This window comes from Chanodichthys erythropterus, chromosome 13, assembly GCF_024489055.1.
Source record: "Chanodichthys erythropterus isolate Z2021 chromosome 13, ASM2448905v1, whole genome shotgun sequence".
Lineage (NCBI taxonomy): Eukaryota > Metazoa > Chordata > Actinopteri > Cypriniformes > Xenocyprididae > Chanodichthys > Chanodichthys erythropterus.
In genome coordinates this window covers 18,419,611-18,441,390 of record NC_090233.1, presented here as the reverse complement: position 1 = coordinate 18,441,390, position 21,780 = coordinate 18,419,611, and the positions used below count along the sequence as shown (strand labels likewise).

General features: G+C 38.5%; 1 protein-coding gene across 6 annotated transcripts in view; it reads right to left on the bottom strand.

Moving 5' to 3' along the window:
• The window catches only part of col27a1b (collagen, type XXVII, alpha 1b), a 147,777-nt gene that overhangs the window by 66,831 nt on the left and 59,166 nt on the right, over window positions 1-21,780 (bottom strand). For all 6 annotated transcript variants that reach the window (XR_010896852.1, XM_067405535.1, XM_067405536.1 and 3 more), the window contains exons 10-23: window positions 19,495-19,539; window positions 18,457-18,510; window positions 17,436-17,480; window positions 12,054-12,107; window positions 9,367-9,411; window positions 9,188-9,241; window positions 7,593-7,637; window positions 5,092-5,145; window positions 4,904-4,957; window positions 4,746-4,799; window positions 4,099-4,152; window positions 3,942-3,995; window positions 2,009-2,053; window positions 933-986 (exon numbers count right to left, since the gene is read on the bottom strand). Coding sequence is in view for 5 of the 6 variants with exons in the window: in XM_067405535.1 (XP_067261636.1) it covers window positions 933-986; window positions 2,009-2,053; window positions 3,942-3,995; window positions 4,099-4,152; window positions 4,746-4,799; window positions 4,904-4,957; window positions 5,092-5,145; window positions 7,593-7,637; window positions 9,188-9,241; window positions 9,367-9,411; window positions 12,054-12,107; window positions 17,436-17,480; window positions 18,457-18,510; window positions 19,495-19,539 (711 nt within the window). In the remaining variant the exon portion in view is untranslated. The remainder of the gene's footprint in view (window positions 1-932; window positions 987-2,008; window positions 2,054-3,941; window positions 3,996-4,098; window positions 4,153-4,745; window positions 4,800-4,903; window positions 4,958-5,091; window positions 5,146-7,592; window positions 7,638-9,187; window positions 9,242-9,366; window positions 9,412-12,053; window positions 12,108-17,435; window positions 17,481-18,456; window positions 18,511-19,494; window positions 19,540-21,780) is intronic.

Below are 21,780 nucleotides of genomic sequence, written 5' to 3'. Positions count from 1 at the left end.
TGTTATAGGTGCTAAAGAGGATGTTTTCGTCGACTGAGAAACCAAAGACTGTTAGTGAGTTTTTGAAATGAGCACATGTGTAAGAACAACCCCCCTCCTTCATAGCTCATTTCGAGGGAACGCCTCCCAAAACTTGTGCACGAGTATTGGAACACGAGTGTTAGTGGATTCATTATGTCGGACTCACCGCTGGTAACTCATAATCTGCAGTTGTTACTGCTGTCTCCTGACAAAAACATTGAATGCGGCGCCTGTGGAGTGTGGAAAGTTACTGGAGCGCGCAGCCGCACTCGTCTCACACAATGAACGTCATGGCAGTGATTGACAAGCCAGAGGGCCAATCGTTTACGCGATGATTGGCTGATGTTTTTAAGGCCCTACCTCATGCACAGATGATGTATATTAATATTATTCCTTTCAGTGCACCTAATAGTCTTTTATCAGTTAGTAAAGACAGTTTCAAGTAATATTGCAAAAATGTATAAAACAAAACATCCTCTTTAGCACCTTTAATATGATTAGACAAGGAACATTTACAAAACACCCCAAACCTTCCAGCAAGCTCAATTTTGGGACCTCAGTATTTATAAAACCCTGTCTGTGAGTATACAGAAAAGCTAGCTATGAAAGTTTTCAATAAATTTGTAAACATTAAAAAACATTATTACAAAAATACAGAATGCTGTTAAACATGATACACCATTTATAATGTGATGATGAAATAACACGTATTATGAAATAACAGATAGATAACTTTTAAAGAAATAAACAATGAATGAATGTACTATATTTATATTGTTTTACATTGTTAATGGACAAATTAAATCAACTAGTCAGAGTTTGAAGATTTTACATAGGGCCATAGGCCATAGTTGAAGAAAGACATTTAAGAGGACAATTATAGTGGTCATTTGGCTGTCATGAATTCTTACCTTTATTCCATCTTCCCCTGGATTTCCAGGGGCACCCTTCCTCCCAGGTCTGCCCTGAACAGAAAGCAGAAATGACCCATAGTACTGGACTCCCAATCCTCTAAATCTACTCCCTGATATCTCATTATCTCCTGTTCCTGGGACCAATCTCCTCCACTCACCAACATATCAGCTCTCCAAGAGAGAGCTGCTTCATTAAATAATGCTGAAACAGAAGCATCAGTCACCTTGAGCCACACAAAGACGTGTTTATGTTGGAGCCTGGATGGATTTTCTCAGGTCATCTATTAGCTAATGTCGGACCCCTCCGTCTTATTAGCTAAATTATCCATACTGCCCTCATTTGGACAGACCAAACTGTGGGCTCTTTGGCAAGGTCTGCACATGAAAAACTGGGTTAAATGTAATGAACTGTTAATTTGAATTCATCTCTTACTGACAGGTACAGTACAGGCAGCTGTTTGTACAACAGGCTTTGGAATGAGGACAGACTATTCTTCACTACAATTCATACTATCATTGCTGAATCTGGGTCAAATCTGGATGCAGCATTCAGAGCAGCAAACTCTTGTGAAATTGTTTTGGGAGAGAGGAAAACTGTTATATTTGGAGGGTTTGAATCTCACACATTAGTCTAAGCAGAGTGACATAAACCAACAGGAGTGTGTGAAGCCTATTATTTATTACTCTAAATGCTCAATTGTAGCATGACAAAATTATAAAATACAAGAAAAAGAGGCCGCCGGTATTATGGACCAGTTGCTAAGCAAAATAATTTAGAAGACAAAGTGATTCCACAATAGCAAAATGAAAAGGCTGGAATAGACTGGTCACAGATATTGTAAACACCATAAGTAATCATACCACATTATAAATGTGGAGATATACATTCAACAGAGCTTATCATTGTAACAAAACATGAAACAGCATCAATAGTTTTGAAGGAAAGCCTCTGGTTATGAGAGGTGTCGTTCCATACAGTGTGAGTAAGCTATAAGGCTAATGTCGTGATAGCTAAGTTGTGTAATTTAAGTTTAACTCAAGATATCCAGTGGGTATCTCGAGAGAGCACTCACCTCTAGTCCTGGAGCCCCTGCTGGTCCTACAGGGCCCTGATCTCCCTGTGGTTTAAAACAGGATAATTATTTTAGAAGTAATAAGCATCTACAAAATTAAATTGATGAAGATGTTAATCTTTTTAATCTTTGTTTTGATATGCATATGAGCAAAAACTTTCTGAAAACACCTTGGACTCTAATGAGCTTCTAATAAGTTGAGACATAATATAATATAATATACACTACAGACCATATGTAGCCCTGCCTCTTTTTTCTCGTTTTGTATTTCCACAGTATGACGGTAAGATCTTACGGATTTATGAATGAACCACTCTTTTTAAAATATTCCCAGTCTACTTCAAACATTACAATGCTCACTTCACCAGTTGACTACTCTTCGACAGGGATGCCAAAAATGCTCAAACACAAAATTCTAAAGATGGCTGCGAGCTCTTTTCTCTGGTGCATAAGGACAAATATGGACAAAAGTATTAGAACACACCTCTTTATTCTTGAATTCAGGAGTTTCAATAAGACCCATTGCCACAGCTGTATAAAATCAAACACCTAGCCATGCAGTCTGCTTCTGAAGAGCTCAGTGAATTTAAGCATAGCATTGTAATAGGATGCCACCTTTGCAATAAGTCAGTTTGTGAAATTTCATCCCTGCTAGATATTCCATGGTCAACTGTAAGTGGTTTTATTGGAAAGTGGAAGTGTTTAAGAGTAGCAGTAACAAAGCAGAAGACCATGTAAAGTCACAGAGCAGGGTCACCGAGTGCTGAGGTGCATGGTGTGAAAAGTTGCCTTCGCTCTGCTGATTCCATGGCTGAACAGTTCCAAACTTCCACTAGCATTAATATTAGCACAAAAATTGTGTGGCGAGAGCTTCATGGAATGGGTTTCCATGGCCGAGCAGCTGCAAGTACACTGCCAAGCGGTGGATGTAAAGCACGCCACCTCTGGACTCTGGAGCAGTGGAAATGTGTTCTGTGGAGTGATGAATTACTCTTCTCTGTTTGGCAGTCTGACAGGCGAGTCTGGGTTTGGTGGATGCCAGGAGAATGTTACCTGCCTTACTGCATTGTGCAAACTGTAAAGTTTGGTGGAGGAGGAGAGATTATGGTGTGGGATTGTTTTTCAGGGGTTGGGCTAGGCTCCTTACTTCCAGGGAAGGGAAATCTTAATGCTTCACCATACCAAGACATTTTGGACAATGCTATGCTTCCAACTTTGTAGTAACAGTTTGGAGCAGGCGCTGTTCTATTTCAGAATGACTGTGCCCCAGTGCACAAAGCAAGGTCCATAAAGGCATGGTTGGATGAGTTTGGTGTGGAAGAACTTGACAGACCTGCATAGAGCCCCGACCTCAACCCCATCGTACACCTTTGGGATGATCTGGAACAGAGATTGCGAGCCACACCTTCCCATCCAAAATCAGTGTCTGACCTCACAAATGCTCTACTGGATGAATGGGCAAAAATCCCCACATAAACACTCCAAAATTTTGTGGAAAGCTTTCCCAGAAGAGCTGTAATAGCTGCAAAGGGGGACTGACTCCGTATTAATGTCTATGTATTTAGAATGTCATGTCATTACAGTCCCTGTTGGTGTAATGGTCAGGTGTCTCAATACTTTTGTCCATATAGTGCACATTCATTTGAGTGTTAAAACAGGAATGATCCTTATAAAATGTGCTGTAGTTTCTGAGATATTAAACATTATATTTTTGGCAATACACTGTAAAAAAAAAATATAAGAATGGTAAAAGACTGTAAAAATGGTATAGTAAAACCCTGTTAATTGGTTAACAGTACGTTCCCTTACTCTTGAACACTGTTTATAATTTCATATAACAGTCGTACATTAAGATTTACAGCTATAAATTCAGGATTTATATACAGTTCTCCTTGTCAGGCCCTTCACTGGTTTAGGAATGAACGGGTCCTACCTCAAGTCCAGGAACTCCTCTAGGGCCTGGAATCCCTGTACCTCCTGCATTTCCCTGGAAAGTATCTAAAAATTAGCATATCTGCCACCAATTTACAATATGGGACCCAATTACACATTTTGGGAACCTTTAAACTCCAAAGAAGAGAGATGCACACCTTTGGGCCCTCAATGCCATTCTGTCCTGGTGGTCCAATATCCCCTGGAAAACCCTGAGAAAACATAACAAAATTAGACAATAATAGAAAGTCTTCTCTGATTCATACTGTAAATCCATTATACCTGATCTATGAAAACACGCTCTGTCAAAGCTACTCTACTTTCCCTCCCACTCTCACAACTACTACAACTGCTCACTCAGAAAGTTATTGGAGCAAGTGCGAGCAAATTAATGGCCATCTCTTTTCAGTCACTTTAAATGAACTAAAAATGAAGGAACTACTAAAGCCAAGTGCACTACAAGCACACTTTTATGTAGTAAGTCTGTGAGTTGGCTACATTTTGTTACAGATTTAAAACATGAAAGAGCACCTGTGTGCAGCTGAAAGACACTCTGACATGTCTCCAAAGCCTTTCTCATCCATATTCTTTTGCTCTTTTACTTAATTTTATTATGTACGAGTTTGAGCATGAGTTTGTTTGAGAACTGAATTACAGTCGGGGAGAAATATGATCCTATAATAGACACAGCTGGTTTGTGATTAGATGTGTAGTGTAGAACAAGAAACCGTTAGTCCTTAAATGCACAGAAGGTGATGACCTGTCTTTGTAGAGAACACTTGGCCTAAAGTGACAGCACAATTACCTCAGGGCCAGGTGGGCCTGGCAAACCATCTGGGCCTTGATCTCCAGGCTTCCCCTGAAAGTCAAAAGAGCTTGGTATGCTTTGGCTTTTTGTCAAATCAGCGCTAAAGATTTAATATAAATCAACATGGTTCATTATCAAAAAGCTCATGAATTAACCTGTGGTCCTGGCTTTCCTCGAATTCCTGGTAAACCTGGTGAGCCCTGAATACCCTGGAAAATTCAATTAAGCATCAGCACATAGTTATTGGGATGTTTGAATACACAAATACAAATGCATGCACATAGTACATATACACATACACTCTGTGTAAGTAAATCAAAAGTAATGCCGTGAGATGAAATACCTTGTCACCTTGAAATCCAGGTTCCCCCGGTTCGCCTGGCAACCCGACTTCACCCTGTCAACAGACACAACAAAACGTAAATTTTAAGTCACTATGAAATCAAAATTGACACTAATTGTTTTTTTATTTTTTTATTTTTTTTATGGAATATTGCAGTATTGCAGCACATCATTATTTTTTTTTAATTATTGTGCCTAATAATCTTCAATCAAAATAACTTCCCCTACTTTTTGCAGCAACATCTCTTTTCTCTGATGACGTGTTTAAAGGGATAGTTCACCCAAAAATTAAAATTTGATGTTTATCTGCGTACCCCCAGCGCATCCAAGATGTAGGTGACTTTGTTTCTTCAGTAGAACACAAATGATGATTTTTAACTCCAACCGTTGCCGTCTGTCAGTCAAATAATGGGAGTGAATGGGAACTCGAACAATAAGAGTCGAAAAAACGTGCACAGACAAATCCAAATTAAACCCTGCGGCTCGTGACTGCACACTGATGTCCTAAGACACGAACCGATCGGTTTGTGTGAGAAACCAAACAGTATTTATATCATTTTTTACCTCTAATACACCACAATGTCCAACTGCGTTCAGCATTCGCTTAGTGAGGTCTGATCGCGCTCTGACAGTAGAAGTGATGTCTAGCACTCATAGAAGTCTATGCGCGAGACATCAGACATGGAGTTAAAAATCATCATTTGTGTTCTACTGAAGAAACAAAGTCACCTACATCTTGGATGCACTGGGGGTAAGCAGATAAACATCAAATTTTCATTTTTGGGTGAACTATCCCTTTAAGGTAACCTATCACTCACGGGAGATTGCAGCAACAGCAAACCACAACAGTCCAATCAATTCCAGATGGACAAAATCAAGCCTTTCCCTATATGGTTCTTGTTTGAAAAGCTGTTTCACTTGGATATACATCACAATAGGGAAGAAAAGACTAAAAGCCTGTTCACACCACGGACGATAACTATAACGATAAAGATATATAGTTCTAAATCCAGCGTAGTTCTAAGAAAAGCACATCGTAACTATAACTATAATTGCACAGAGAAACAATATCATTGGAATTACTTTCAGAATGATTTTTCCAGCTGATGAATAATAAAAACTTTGACAGCCAATCAGAATCCATTCTCAAACATTTAAAGCAGCAGATGACATAACTGCAGTGCATAAGTGGACACTAATAAAGTTATCATTACAGTTATCGTTTTTTTTGTGTGAACGGGCCTTTACACAACTTCCATTTCATGCCCACTTTAAGACAGGATGTCCCAGCAGTTCAATCACAGCATTAGTCAAGTTCTACTATATCTATGTTCATGTTACAATGTGCCTGAAGTAAACTGTAGACATGGAGGTGAAAACAAAGCCTTATGTATATCTTGCCTAGGAGCAAAATATGACATTTAAGTACAGAGCTGTGTGCCAGCTAGTCAGGTGCTGACAGCTCTGTACTTAAATGTCATATTTTATATCCATTTATATTTATTGAGAGACTGCATGGACTAGAAATCAAAAGTTTGGGATTGGTAAGATGCTTTTGAAAGAAGACTCTTTTACTCACCGTGGATGCATTTATTTAATCAAAAATATTATTACTGTCAAATGTATGCATTAATTGGTAACAATTTATTTAAGTGACTTTGGTACATGTTATATGTACTTGCTATTGTAATAGCAGTAAATTATGCATAATTACATGCAACCCAAAACCAAACACTAATCCTAACTCTAACCCTATAGTATGTTGTTAATTAGTATTACTCAGTACTTAAATGTATAGTTACACTGTAACAAGGACACCTTAAAAAAAAAAAAAGTATAACTTTATGGTAGCAATTTATTTTACAGTCCTGTTCCATATATTACCCAGTACTTTCTCAGGCAAGTACACTGTAAGCATACGTAAATGCATGTACTGTAAAATAAAGTGCAAACATTGTTATTTTATAAGTTTTACAAGTTTTCTGTTTTATGATATTTTAAAATGTAATTTCTTCCTGTGATGTCACGGCTGAATTTTCAGCAGCCATTACTCCAGTGTTAAATGTCACATGTCCCTTCAGAAAGCATTCTAATATGCTAATTTGGCGCTTAAGAAACAATTATTATTGTCATCATTAACCATTTTGAAATTATCATCAATATTGAAAACAGTTTTGCTGCTTCATTTTTTGTAGTCGGTTTTTCAGGATTCTTTGATGAATAAAAAGTTCAAAAGAACAGAATTCATTTGAAATAGAAATCTTTTATGACATTATAAATGTCCTTAATGTCACTAATGAATTGAACGCATCCTTGCTGAACAAAAATGTTAATTTTCTTAAAAAAAAAAAAAAAACTTTTACTGAACCCAAACATTTGAACTTTTTGTATTTGTGGCTGATGACTTGTGGTATGTTACAGCTGACCTCAGTCTCCCCCAAAAGTTGCTCTGTGCAATCAAATACAGAAGAAGCAAAAGCTAATAAAAGCCATTCAGATCACCTTATCACCTTTCAGTCCAGACTCCCCTGGGCTTCCTGGCACACCCTGCAAGAAAACAAAGAGACAAATGTTATTAAGAAGAACTGGTACAATAGGCCATTGTTTTATGAATTGATGCCACATGAAGACAAAGGAAATTTATACTTAAATTTAAAGGGATAGTTCACCCAAAAATGAAAATGATCCCATGATTTACTTACCATCAAGCCATCCTAGGTATGAATATCTTCTTTCAGACGAACACAATCTGAGAAATTTTGCATCCAAAAAAAATGCATCCATCCATGAAAAAATGAATCCATATGACTCCAGGGGGTTAATAAAGGCCTTCTGAAGCAAATCGTTGAATCTGTGTAGGACAAATATCTTTATTTAAAACTTTATAAAGTAAAATAATGAGGTTCTGGAGCGACAGTCATACACATTCGACGTACGTCCAAAAAGTGTTAACTTCCGCGACGTAGTACACAATGCCGTGACGTACTACATGTTATAGTGTAGGACATAGCGTAGTAGGTCATGGCATAGCGTAGAACATCATGGCATTGTGTACTATGTTGCGGAAGGTAATGCTTTTTGGACGCACATCAAATGTGTATGGCTGTCATGCTGGAAGCTTGTTATTTTACTTTATAAATTTTTAAATAAGGATATTTGTCTTACACAAATGCATCGATTTGCTTCAGAAGGCCTTTATTAACCCCCTGGAGTTGTATGGATTCATTTTTTTATGGATGGACAACCATTCACAACCATTATAAACCTTGGATATAAACCTTGGACACAGAAGTCAACATTTGAAGTGGATCAAAAAAGTTAATCAAAGTTGTCCTAAAAACTAAGCTGTCCTAAGAAGAAGGTTTTAGGACAACTTTGCTGAAAGGTTTTAATTCACTTCAAATGTTGACTACTGTATATCTCTGATTGTATACACCTAGGATGGCTTGAGGGTGAGTAAATCATGGAATAATTTTCACTTTTGGGTGAACTATCCCTTTAACTAATATGTCTAAAATCTGCTGTTATGAAAATAATCCATATTAATATGTTAGTCATTAAATGTGTTGAAAAAGAAAGTCACAGTATTATGTAATACTTTCCCTGCTGAAAAATCCAGCATGAATTCCATGCTGGCCCAGGCTGATTTATGCTGTTAGAGTTTGGTATAGTGCTGGTTTAGCTGATGGACCAGCATAGTCATGCTGTTCTCAAGCAAAATTGAGATGATGTAGGTAGTCCACCACCAGCAACCTGCATCCCATGCTAGTCCCAGCATGCAAAACACACCTTATGCTGGTGACCAGCAATGATAGATTTTTTTGCTGATTTTCCAGCAGAGATGTGTGAAAAAGTAATTGTTCTATCCTAAAATTATTTTTGTTATTTCAATGTATGAGTGTGCGAAGATTTCCATTGATTTCTCCCAGCTTGGTCAGGCTAGTAAGGCTGGTGTGTTTTTTTCTGGTTCAAGAGTTTATTTTGACACTTATCAGGCTGGAAGACCAGAGAAACCATCTCAAATCAGCTAAGACTAGCAAATCCCTTTAGCATGGACTTTTCAGCATGGATGTTCCTAACTATTTCATTGCAATCACCTTTGGTCCTATTAGTCCAGGAAGACCCACAATTCCAACAGGACCCATATCACCCTGTCATAAAGCATAAAAAGCATAAACAAGCATAACATTTTACATGCCAACAGAAATCACTGTTAGCAAGGAAAGTACTATAGCTATGAGGTTAGATGATAATAACTTAATATTGGTTCACTCACAATAAAACCAGGGATGCCAACAGGACCTGGGGCACCCATCTCTCCCTGTGAGAAATGGAGAACAGATACTGAGCGTTACTGGCACAACAGGATGCTGGAGAAGGGGGGGTGAAACCTCTGTTCCCTGATAGCAAGCTAATCTGTGGCTTGCATCTACCCCTCAGTGAGCCAATGAAAGAGACACGCTGTGGAGTACAGAGAGGGGCTTGTTTTGTGGCGTGACTGGCCGGCTGCTACCTGCCATACCAACTTCCTCCCTCAGCAGCAGGCCAAAAAATCCCCTGTGTATTTTCGCTCTCCTTGTTCTTTGAAAAAGTTAGGGGGGTCGGCTGCTCTTGCAGAGTGACTGCTGATGAAGGAAAGGGATTGAAGTGAAGGCGTGCATGTCTTGTCCGTTTTGGGATATGGTTAGGGTTACAGTGCAGCAGCGTTGACGGTCAGGCGGTCAGGTTAGTGCTAAGCTACTGTTGGCTCAGCTATAGACAGCTAAAGTGGGTTAGCGAGGACAAAGTTAGTTCACATGAGTGTATATTTTAAATGAGCTGTCTGCAAAAGACTCAGAAGAACATGATTCCTTACTGAATTAATTTTGTAGTCAAAATGTTTAAATAAAACTACTTTTTATGTAAATGGGGTGCAGAAGTTGAAGATAGGATAGGTGGTTGTTGCCATGTTGTTGATAGGGGTTCTGACTAGCTTTTAAAGTCTTTCCACGTTGTTGCTAGGGAGTTGTGAATAGTTTCTAGGATGTTGCTAGGTGGCTTGTAATTAGCCCAAGTAAACTGACCTCACTAAAACGTCTTAATGATGTTCTGCATCCAGACATTACAAAAACCTTAAACTTGCAATTAAAAGAAGAAGTGACAGATCTTTATATCAAATTGTGACATACATCTGAGTGAAATGGAATATGAAAAAACATATATCCTTATTATATTATTTTAATGTTATTTAAAGTACATTATGATGTTTTTCCGTGGCTGCTCAAGCCCTCAGGATCGGCGCTTATGGTTTCATAAACAAGGCCCAGTTCTACGCTGGATTTTCGGATCGTTTGAAACTGAAAGATGGAGCGGTCACAGCGGTAATGATCCCGGTCATGAGTCGGAACCGCATGTGGTGAGTAAAACTGCTTCAAATGTCTGTTTTGTTGACAATAGGCACCTAAGTGCATATGATGTAAACAATACGAACGTAGTTAATTCATAAATTCATTATTCATCATTCACTATACGCTATATTCATTATAGTGATTCAAAATGTTATATCCGTGGATATTGCGATGGTGTATTGTGTGTGTTTAAATTTAGCTGACCATTGATAGCTTGCAGACGATCTCTACACAAAAGCTCAGATTGGCAGAAACTGTGTGTGATACACCCTTTAACTTTGAGGGACACTCATTACATAGAACTACTCATTCCCATGACTTAATTACTTTATTTTTGTATGAGGATTGATTTTACATAAAATCAATCCTCATACAAAAAAGGTCATGCAGCTTGCTGAACATATTTCAAATGCTCTGAGAAAAACAACCGGATATTTAAGCAATTTTAACAGGTAAAGGTAGGTGTTCGAAATGCATCAATTATGTTGGTGGGCAGAAACAACAGAAACAAAACATTTTTGCCAACTATTGGACTGGATGCTACTAATTTACTGTTAAAAACAACAACAACAACAACAACAACAACAAAAAGACCAGAGCATGTCAGAGAAGCATGCACTTTTTTGGGGTGCTTTATTAAAAATTGAAGTGGTCTCTATAAACTGTCATTGTACTGATTACCCAAACAATCTTTTTTCTTCTGTTCCACAGAAGAAATAAAATCATCTGGGTTTGGAACAACAGAAGTTTATTTTTTTATTTGGGGATCATTGCACATATCTCCTCAACAAGTCACAAGACTGGATGTCCAAAGCAGAAATGGTGTGGGATAAGTTATGTGCTTGAACTTTAATACTCAAAATTAGAGGTTTGTTCAAATTACTAACCGTAAGTAATTGTGATGATTGGCTTAGGAAATAACATTAACAAGCTGGTGAAATGTGGTTTTGCACGCTTTTCTGCAGATCTTATAATTTTTGACGGTACACATTTATAAATTACTAAAATATTACACTTATATCTTAGAACAATTCATAATATGCATATTAGTGATAGAACAAATAACTCATTTCAAACTTATGGTACATGGACACATGAATAACACAGAAAGGATGAAATATTAGGTAAAGAATATGGTAAAACGATCAGAAGTGAAGCAACCCCTGTAATGGCAAAAACAGATTTTCTGCTGAAGACTCCAGTAGTGACAGCTGATTTCCTCATTACCAGTATTATTCAACACTGATCGGCACACACTGAACGCCCAACTGGCTTGTGTGTGTTATTATGGTGGCAGAAATCAAAGGTATTTATTAGAGTGTAGTGGTTTAAGTGCCCCGGTCAGCTTGTATAATCATATGTCCATAACAGTGTATGACAGGCAGCAAAAGGGCATGCAGAGGCTAGGAGACTTTGGGATGACTTTTTTGGTGAACATTTCTCCCACTGTGTGGCAATATTCTGATACACTGAACTTGATAATGCATATAACCCCAAACATTAAAACTCTGATCATTAGAAAACTGGAGTTGCCCCAGATGGCAGTCAGCCAAATGGTTGATGTAGCACTACTTACTGGGTTTCCATCAGGTCCTGGTGGTCCTCGCTCCCCAAAATCTCCTGGAAAGCCCTGAGCACACAAATGTGAGAGACAGCAGAGTTTAGCAGAGCAAGACGTGGAGAAACCACACTTAGACTCAGGGCAGATACCATTTGTGCATTGCTGTTTCCAGTTTCCCACAGGGTAAACATTGTCCCTTCACTTTAATCCTGCACAAACCTCGGTAATACCAGAACCATTCCATAATCATGGGATATTGAAAAACTGGATCTCAAAAAGCAGCCACAGGAAAGCAGCAATAGGATCGAATAAGTTTTAACCACTAAAAATATATCATATACAGCCAACACAATCTAGAAAAGGGATAATGTCAGTGGCCATAATTGCTTTACCACTATTTTAGTATGTGAGTAAAACAAATTGGAATTAATGTTTTTGTATTATTACAAAATACCTGATTTTTCTATTGCATTTGCACTTCAGTCATGCCACCCATATAGCAATGATTAATAATAAATAATGAACAGACATTTAAAGATCTCAATTGTTCTATTAATAAATGCATAAAAAAACTGCTCTTTACAGAATATATTGGTATAAAACAAAATTTAAACTCAAATCAAAAGTTAATAACTGAGACAACGATTTCAGAAACCCTCCACCTTCCCCAGCTCCACGTGTATAGATCTGCTACGCTATATTGTACAACAGCAGCATGTCTTACTTGCTCACAGCAGCGTGTTGTGCATGTATTGGCAGTAGCAAGTCCTGCAATTGCTCTGCAGCAGCAGCAACCAACAGCAGCAGCAATAAAAGCAGCAGCAGCGTAGCTGATCTATTTCGCCAAGACCAAACATATCAACACTGTCATACCCATTACCATGCCAAACACTCCGAGAGTTGTCATGACAGAAATATATGTGTGTGTGTGTCTGTGTGCATTAGATTTCTATTTCAAGGGGAGAAAAACTATCACGGTTTCCACAAAAATATATTAAACAACAGTATAACTGTATTAAACATTGATAATTATATGAAATGTTATTTTATGAACCAAAATTAAAACAATAACAACATAGTAAAAACATTTCATAAAATTAATGTTAATTTACTGTATTCCAAATAAATGTAGCCTTGGTGAGTATAAGAGACTTTCAAAAATATTTAAAAAATCATATTGACCCTAAACTTTTGAATGGCAGTATCTACATATAAATAAATAAATAAATAAAGGATGTGTAGATAGTTTTGAGGAAACAAGCAGCATATAAACAAATACCAATAAAAAAGCATTTGGCTGCTACACTGACGTTTTGTTTTGTGAAAACAGAGCCTGATGTCGAGTCACAGAAACAACCTCAGTTCTCGTCTGTGTCAGCCCTGCAGGAAATTCCATGGCTGAGTGTTTCCTTGCACTGGCAACAGCCAGGAGAAGCAAGAGGAGGACCGGCAGGGATTCGCTGACAGCGCCGTTTCCCTTCTATCTACTGTTAGGTTATATAAGAGGACAAGAGCCATGACGTCGCACTCCACTGTGTGCTAAACGTGTGCTTGTCTGAAAGCCAAAGTCAACACTTGCGCTGTGTGGAGATCTTTTTTTGTCCTCCAACAAGGCAAACAGTAAGTTACGGCCGAGGTGCATGAGTTGCCTGTCAAACAGAACTGCAGATTTAGAGAACTGCTTATTAAGAACAGATGAATCTGTGCTTGGCACCACGTTTGCTTTGAACTGCACATAATTGTAGTTGTTTTGGAAAAAGATGAGCTTGAATTCTTAATGTCAAGTTCTTTTGAAAATAAAATATGCAGACTCAGTCATTTTGGTAAATAGAGAATGATTATGGGTGATACAGATGGAAAAGACTTTTGTTAATAATTAGTGGTAATTTTGTATATTTATCCAGATAAAATAAGATAGCTCTCTCTTCTTTTCTATTAAACAGGGGTTTATTTAATAAATCGTCTCTCTCTTTAAATAAATTCAATTATAATTAACACTTTCTTAGGGATGAAAAAACAATCTATCTCAGCTAATGCTGTAAATTATATAAAGAAGCCTTTTCTTGCACATTACTATGATATTGTTACAATTAACAACATAGCCCAATCTATTAAATTCAGTTGCTATTTATATTTAGATATAATAATCAACACTCAAATAAGGCAGCTTTTGCTCACATAAGGCAGCTTTTGCATTAACTTCTAAATGTAATTATAAAATGATTTTTCCTTTATTTTTCTACTCAAATTTTTGAAATATAATTATTTACACAGTTGCTGTCATAACTTGTTTTCATGACAAATTTAATAAGACATTGTAAAGTAAATATAATGAATATATAAGTTATTAAAGCTGCAAGCAGCGATGAAAATGCCCTCGACTCAGGGCAACCACCACACAGTGGCCTTAGGAAAACAGTGAATAATGGGTGACATGCATGTAAGCGAGTAAATACAGGAGAAATATGGCAAGTCATTTCGACGTGCCACACTTCCTGCTGCCAACAGGTGGCGCTTTGAACATTACTGAATATTGTCATATAGATGTCTTTAGGCCAGGACTATTATCAAATTTTAGAAAAACGAAAACAAACGCACTATCGTCTGAGGTGCCAGTCAAAAGAGATGAATTCAAATGTGTATAAAAAAGGATATATGACCGCACACTCAACTTGCGAATAATCGGCTAATAAATTATTCGCAAGTTGAGTGTGCGGTCATATATCCTTTTTTATACACAGGACTATTATCAAACGTGAAGTTTGGGGTTGATTGGACATTGTTTGCCTGAGTTAAAACAACTTCCTGTTTCATGGCGTCAATTGCATACTTTAGCACTTAGCCAATTATTGCATGATTTAACGTGTTTCTAGTAGGGGTGACCCTGAATAGTCGACGATTCGAATCTTCGATAGGAGGAGCCTGATTCGACTACCAATCTCACAGTCGAATCGTCGCAGAGGTGTTATGAGACGAGATATGGGGGTGCTCAATATCTGATTTTACATAGACATACTGGTTCTTTCCCAATAGGTTAATATACAGCCTATTATGTTAATACTAAAAATGTGAAAAGAAAGAAGCTTTTAATAAATATTTTTAATGTGCGTGAATAAATCCAACCTGTGACCGATTTAAGTTTCACTTCCATGATCCGTGACCGACAGAGGAGCATCTTTACGGCAGGGATTAAATCTTCAACAATGTCTGGGATAAAGTGTACAATTGGATGCACTTTGAAATGGTAAAAAATGATCAAAAAAACGTATGATGCAAGTTGTGCAAACAGCTCATGTCCTAGAACTCAACAACGACAAACACTGCGGCACGCTTCTGCCGGCCAACGAACTGACTATAGCACGCTATTTGAAAAGACTCAAACGGACACAGGCAGATCGCGTGAAAGACTGGATTTTTGTTTCTCAATCAGGTAGGGTAGCTACAATTGATTTAAAACTATTTCAGCTGGATGTAATCTGATTTTTGGATGCTGTTAATGTTTAGCTAAAAAGACTGCCACTCCAGTTTAGCGTTTATCTCTGCAGTTAAAAAGACAAGTTGACAATTCTAACTATACTTTTGTTATTTTAATAATTTATTTAATTTTAATTGAATTATTGATCACTCTGGGTTACCTAATTTAACTATTTGTGGCTTGTGTTTTGAATATATGTTCCCCTGCACTTCAGGCATTTTGCAGTTTGACTTGATCATATTTCATTTTTTTAAATAGGCTATTTTCATTTATTAGAACGGTATATTCTGTTCTAATTCAATTCTGTAAATGAATGTTTGATAAAAACGAATATAATATTTTAAAATTAAATTAATTAATTTTTTAGTTTTTTTGGTGCATCAATGTTGCGCTGTAGATTAGTTAAAGCTTGCTCACACAGACAATTTAGCCGATGTAATTTGATTTGCCAACATATGAAATGTGTATCTGTGGCCTTTCTGCAGGTATTAATATATATATTTTAAAGTTTATTGATCCAAAATGTTTTTATTCATTTTCTTCTATATCTTTGAGAGTGTTCTGTACATCGTGGCTGTGAATGTTTATCCACACTGCCTTTCATTTGTTTAAAAAAGATAAAATCATTGTCAGTTTCGTTTGGTCAGTTTATTAGAAAGATGTTTCTCTGTGCTGTGTGTGAATGAAAATAAAAGTTGTCTTAAGCCATGGGTAGACTATAGCCAGGCTTTACTTCATTTTTCGTGTCCCGCTTCATCTCGTGCACAGTTCAGCGCGCAAACCTTTCAAAGTCTGTGCGCACTCTCTAGTAGATCCCCCCCCAATTATGATTCGACTATCAGTCGAATATAGGCAATCTGATTCGAATCGGATTCGACTATGTAAATCCGTAGTCGAGGACACCCCTAGTTTCTAGCATGTTTGGTACTTAATGGCATATTTAAATGTGTTTCCAGGAATGGATTACAGTGCAAAGCACGCCATTTCCTGTTGCCAGGAGATGGCGCTATGACTAACTGAATATTGGGATATAGATGTCTTTAGACATCTACAACAGCTTTCTCTTTCATGCCAAAACATCAGACTTTGTCAGGCCGCCATGGACACGCCCTACAAATGCAATTTAACATCGCAAAGGCCTTAAGATTAGACTGACCACATACAGTATAATGTTGATCTGGTTAAATCTCTATGAGGAGTTAATCACAGTGTAAAACATGTAATTTCCTGTTGACTGAAAATTGCCATGTTGATGTCTTCAGGCCAGGATTCTAATAAACATGTGAAGTCTGGGGCAGTCTCGGACATTGTATGCCCGAGTTACAACAACTTCCTGTTTCATGGCAAAACATGGAATTTTGTCAGGCCACCACGGACACAACCTTCAGCAAAAACTCTAGATCTTCGCAATTTAACGTTGAAAAGGCGTTTTTTTTTTTTTTAAAAAACGAAGCATTAAGACATGTTAAACTATGCCCCCAAAAAACAATCAAGCCTAGAAAAAAAACACTGAACCACCCTTTTAATATCTTTCCTCACTTGAAAAACTCGTTGAGAGATTACACGTAAACATATCTATGCCTAGATCATCTGTTCCCCTTCTTATGTGCTTTTTCCTGTTGTGGTGGTTAGCAAACAGCATTGCATTACCGCACACATGCGCCCTTCTGGATTGGAGCATGGATCGCCTGTGACTGACTGTATTCGTCGTCTGTCTGTATGCACTGAACCGTGATGTCAGTACCGTGATGGTTTGGGATGAATACTAGTACAGTTACACCCCTACTAACTAACTAACTAACTAACTAACTAACTAAATAAATAACTAACTAACTAACCAACTAACTAACTGACAAATCAATTAACAGAGGCAAGTCATTCACAGAAGGTTGTCTAGAGAGGATGGTGAGAGAAAACTTTACCGGCCTACCCATCTTGCCCTTCTTCCCAGGAACACCAGGTAAACCCTAAGAGGAGGCAGGAGAGAGGAGGAAAGCAAGGAAAGACAGGTAAAAAGAGACAGAAATGGCAATAAAGAAGAAAAAAAAAAGAAAGAAAACAAACAAACAAACAAAGCAATTAATTGATTACCAATTCCAGTGGATTCAACAGACTATGTGAATGCTGAAAGGTCTTTAGTTTCTATTCTTCTGGGCACAAAAGGGTCTCTTGGATCTCTATGAAATCTGTCCCTCTGGGCCTGAAAATAGGAGACATGATCTGGCTAATCTGCAGCAGGCCATATTCCAGCCCCCGGGGACTCATATAGCCATTTCCACAAAGTACTGCAAGCCGGAATTCACCAGCTCATGGTTTCTAAGCAAATATTGTGAGAACTGAGACTGACTACTGTTTTGAAGGGGGATCACTGTGGTTTTAGTAGAGCGTGCCCCTTTCATCAGGCTTCCTATTCAAAGCAAGTGCTTTGGATTTACAAGCCACCATTAGAAAGGAATAATGATACATGTATGGCATATGTGTAATAGTGTGGGGTTTGTTCCAGGAATTTTCCACTAGGGGCAACTAAAAACCAAACCTATCTTCATCATGCCACACAGTTTTACTAAAGACATCAGGGAACACCAATGGACTTTTATTACAAAACTCTATTAACAGTTATTATAGTTGCACACATGTTTATTATATTTTTTGGTTTGTTTGCTGTGTTCAGACCTACTTTTATGCTTATGCTTTGTAAATGCTGTCTGAAAGCACTATTTAAAGTAAACATTTTTGACACGGCTGATCTCATTATGGTGCACCCTTGAGGAGGCAACCTGCTCCACGTAAAACTAAACAGATTTTTTTTCTATAAGACTGTTATGTCTGGACTTTTCATCTATACATCTGTTCAAATTCAAACTATTTGCTGTTCAATTCTTTGTGTAAATCTCTCATAATTAGAAAAAAATACTTAAGAGCAGAAACAACAGCAAAACTCACTCTTTCTCCATCAGGTCCAGGAAGACCGAAGATGCCTGGGATTCCAATGAAGCCCTAAAACAGGGGAGTGTAATAAGACAAGAAATAAACAGAGACTTTAGAGCAATATGGTCCGAATATCCCTTGCTAAACTGCAGATTGACTTGCAAAGTTCTTTTGAGGACAGTGGTCGCTTGGTGAAGATCTAGGCCTTGAGGCAAGTGTATATGCCCATGGACTGCATGGTGCTGGCTTCCACGATGTAGTCCAAGGGCACATACCCTCACACCAGGGATCACACTGGCATTCAGCAGGATGGCTAAGGTTGGGTCACAAGGTTAACACAGATGAACATACAATGAAATCATGAAGAGAAAAAGACAAATGAAACATGAGATGATGCACTTTATGATATAATAGTAAAAAAAAAAAAAAAAAAAAAAATCAACATCAAAAATCATTACAAAAATTGAACAAAAAACATTAAAATAAAAATAAAGTTTTGCGTTCTTATACAGTAAAATCTAAAAACAAAAAAAACAAACAAAAAAACAACAACTAGCAAATAAATAAAATCCTTCTGGCACAAAGGCAAAGAATAAAAAGAATAAGAAGATGGAAAAGACTTCGGATGTACACTGTTGCCATATACTTTACAAGACCAAACTGGTTTTAAAATTTTAGTGGAATTATAATGTAAAACCCAGCTGACAAATCCCTGACAGCGGTATACTTTCAGAGCTGATGTTCTGAGGTTTTATAATAAAAACAACTCTCAATAACGGATCCTTAAATGTCTACAACCATTTCCTTTTCTGGTGCCTTTCACAGTTTCCAAACTGGAAAACAAGGTTTCAATACCAAATATGTAGCAGCCCTTACAAAACTTTCCGAACATAAATGCTCAATCACTCTAAAGCAAAATTAATAAGTAAGAACAAACATGGAATGCAAAAAATCTTGTACTCAGTGAATACATGGTGATTAATTTATAGCCAACACAGTCTAAATTATTTCTGATTAAAAAAAAAACAAAAAACAAAAACACTTGTCCCTTACCCGTGCGCCTTTTGATCCCATATTTCCTATAGGCCCTGGTAAACCCTACAAAACACAAACAATGCAATATTTCATGCCTGCAGATTGGACCAATAATAATTTTGTGCCTACAGAATTTGAATCACAAAATAAAGACTTCAATTTTATGGGGGCCAAAAGAGTTATGCTGTTGCAATTTTGCAAATATGCTCTAGTGCCAATCATTTAGGTGTTTAAAGGATTTAACTTGTGAACTATGAAACAACTCTGGCAACACTTTTAAAAATGACCACTACGACTTGCCAAACTCATAAACTGAACTGGGATGTGCCAATTCTGAGTAGCCTAACTTGGCCAAGTGAATTAAAGATCCACTTTGTTTTGCTTCCCTTTCGTGGGAACTCGCACTGCATTGCCATGGCAACGTTTTGGGGATCCCTTCAGCATAAGTGCTCCTGAAGACGTGTACAACTAGTCCCATCGTGATTGGTGCAACGTCATCCTGTGATATATGCTGGCAGAACATGGAAGTTATAAAGGAGCCGGTAAACACAGCTGTTTCAGCTTTCTGATCTGATCTTCAGCAAGCATTCTGTGTCTCCTGTCTGTCTTATTTGGTGTTGTTTGTCCCGTAGATCACACACACACACATATATATATATATATATATATATATATATATATATATATATATATATATATATATATATATATATATATATATATATATATATATATATATATATAAGCAACAGCAGATTCTGTGCATTCCTCCCTGCTCTCACTTTATCACGGAGGGAGATGCACACGAGTTCTGTGTCTGTTGTATGGGAGCGGAGCATGCACGGTCAGCCCAGTTTGTGAAGCATTTCCCCTTAAAATGCTCCGCTCCCGGCTGGCCCTTTTCTTAGAGTGTGGCCAGTTTGGCGTTCCCCGCAGCTCAGGTCCCTTCTCAGCCCTCAACTGCTGGGCCCAGTGCTCAACACCGGGATCCGGAAGCCTGCTCTGAGTGATTTGGGTGACTCGCCAGCTCAATCACCACAGTATGAGGTTGTGGATTGGCCAGCCAAGAGACAGGAGGAGCGCAGTAAATGCAAGCTATATGAACGCTACCTCCAGTCAGCACAGCAACCTCCACGTCGGGGCTTGCCGTTCTTCCAGGATCTCCACACTGAGGTGTCGAGATCCTGGAATAAGCCATATTCTTCCAGGCTTTCGAGCCCCATCATTCATCATTATTCTTCTCTGGTGGGGCTCAAACAGAACTGTTATGGGATGATGCCCAGGGTTGAAGAGACCCTGGCTGCATATTTGTCACCTGATGCTGCATCATCCCTTAAAGCCCCGACACTGCCCACCAAACCATGCCGTACTACATCTTCTTTGGTGGGCAAGGCGTATACAGCAGCAAGTCAGGCTGGTGCCTGTTTACACACTATGGTCATTTTACAAGCATATCAGGCCGACCTGCTGAGGGACTTGAGGCTGACGAGGTGCGGCCCGACGATATTAAAGAGCTTCGTTGGGCCACTGATCTATTTCTATGTGCCACAAAGGAGACGGCTCGTGCTATCAGCTGCTCAATGGCAGCTTCAGTGGCAACAGAAGCTGAAACTCTCGAGCATTAAGGAGAGGGATAGAACTTTCCTCCTTGATGTCCCGATGTCGTCTTCTGGTTTCTTTTGCAACACCATTTCTACGGTCATCGAGAGATTTCAAGAATCGAAAAAACAGGTGGCAGAATTTCAGAGGTTCATCCTGCTGAAATCTAAGTCCCAGGGGTCTGCAGCCAAGGAGCAGCCCCGCCCGTATACGCCTAGCTCCTCATACCGGCAGGCACAGAAAGAGAGTGTTGCCTCTCGAGTGCCCCCTGCAAAACCTAAGGCGCAGAAGCAACACTCTCAACCGAAGCCCCAAAGGGAGAAGGCAGATCTGAGGAACATAATTCTGTCTAGACGGGCTATGGGAAAGAGGCCTTGTCAGGCCTCTGAGAGCACCCCCTCCAGGGCAGGAGCTCATTACAGCTGCTCCTCCGTGGAGCCCTCAAGGAATCAATTTGTTAACCTGGCCGCCCTTGGCGCACAACGGTTTTTAATGAACCCAAACCTCAGTGTTCACACACTCTTGTGACTCTGGGGGGTTCGCTCTCAGTAGAGAGGCCTGTAGAAAAGTTAAATCAGTTGAACCCTGCCGCGGACGCACTTCAGGGTACCAAACCTGCTCCATCGAATGTGGCCAGGGCTGACCCCGAGAAGCTGGTACCCTTAGTAAATTTATGTTATGGAGGAGGAAGTTCAGTCTCTACTG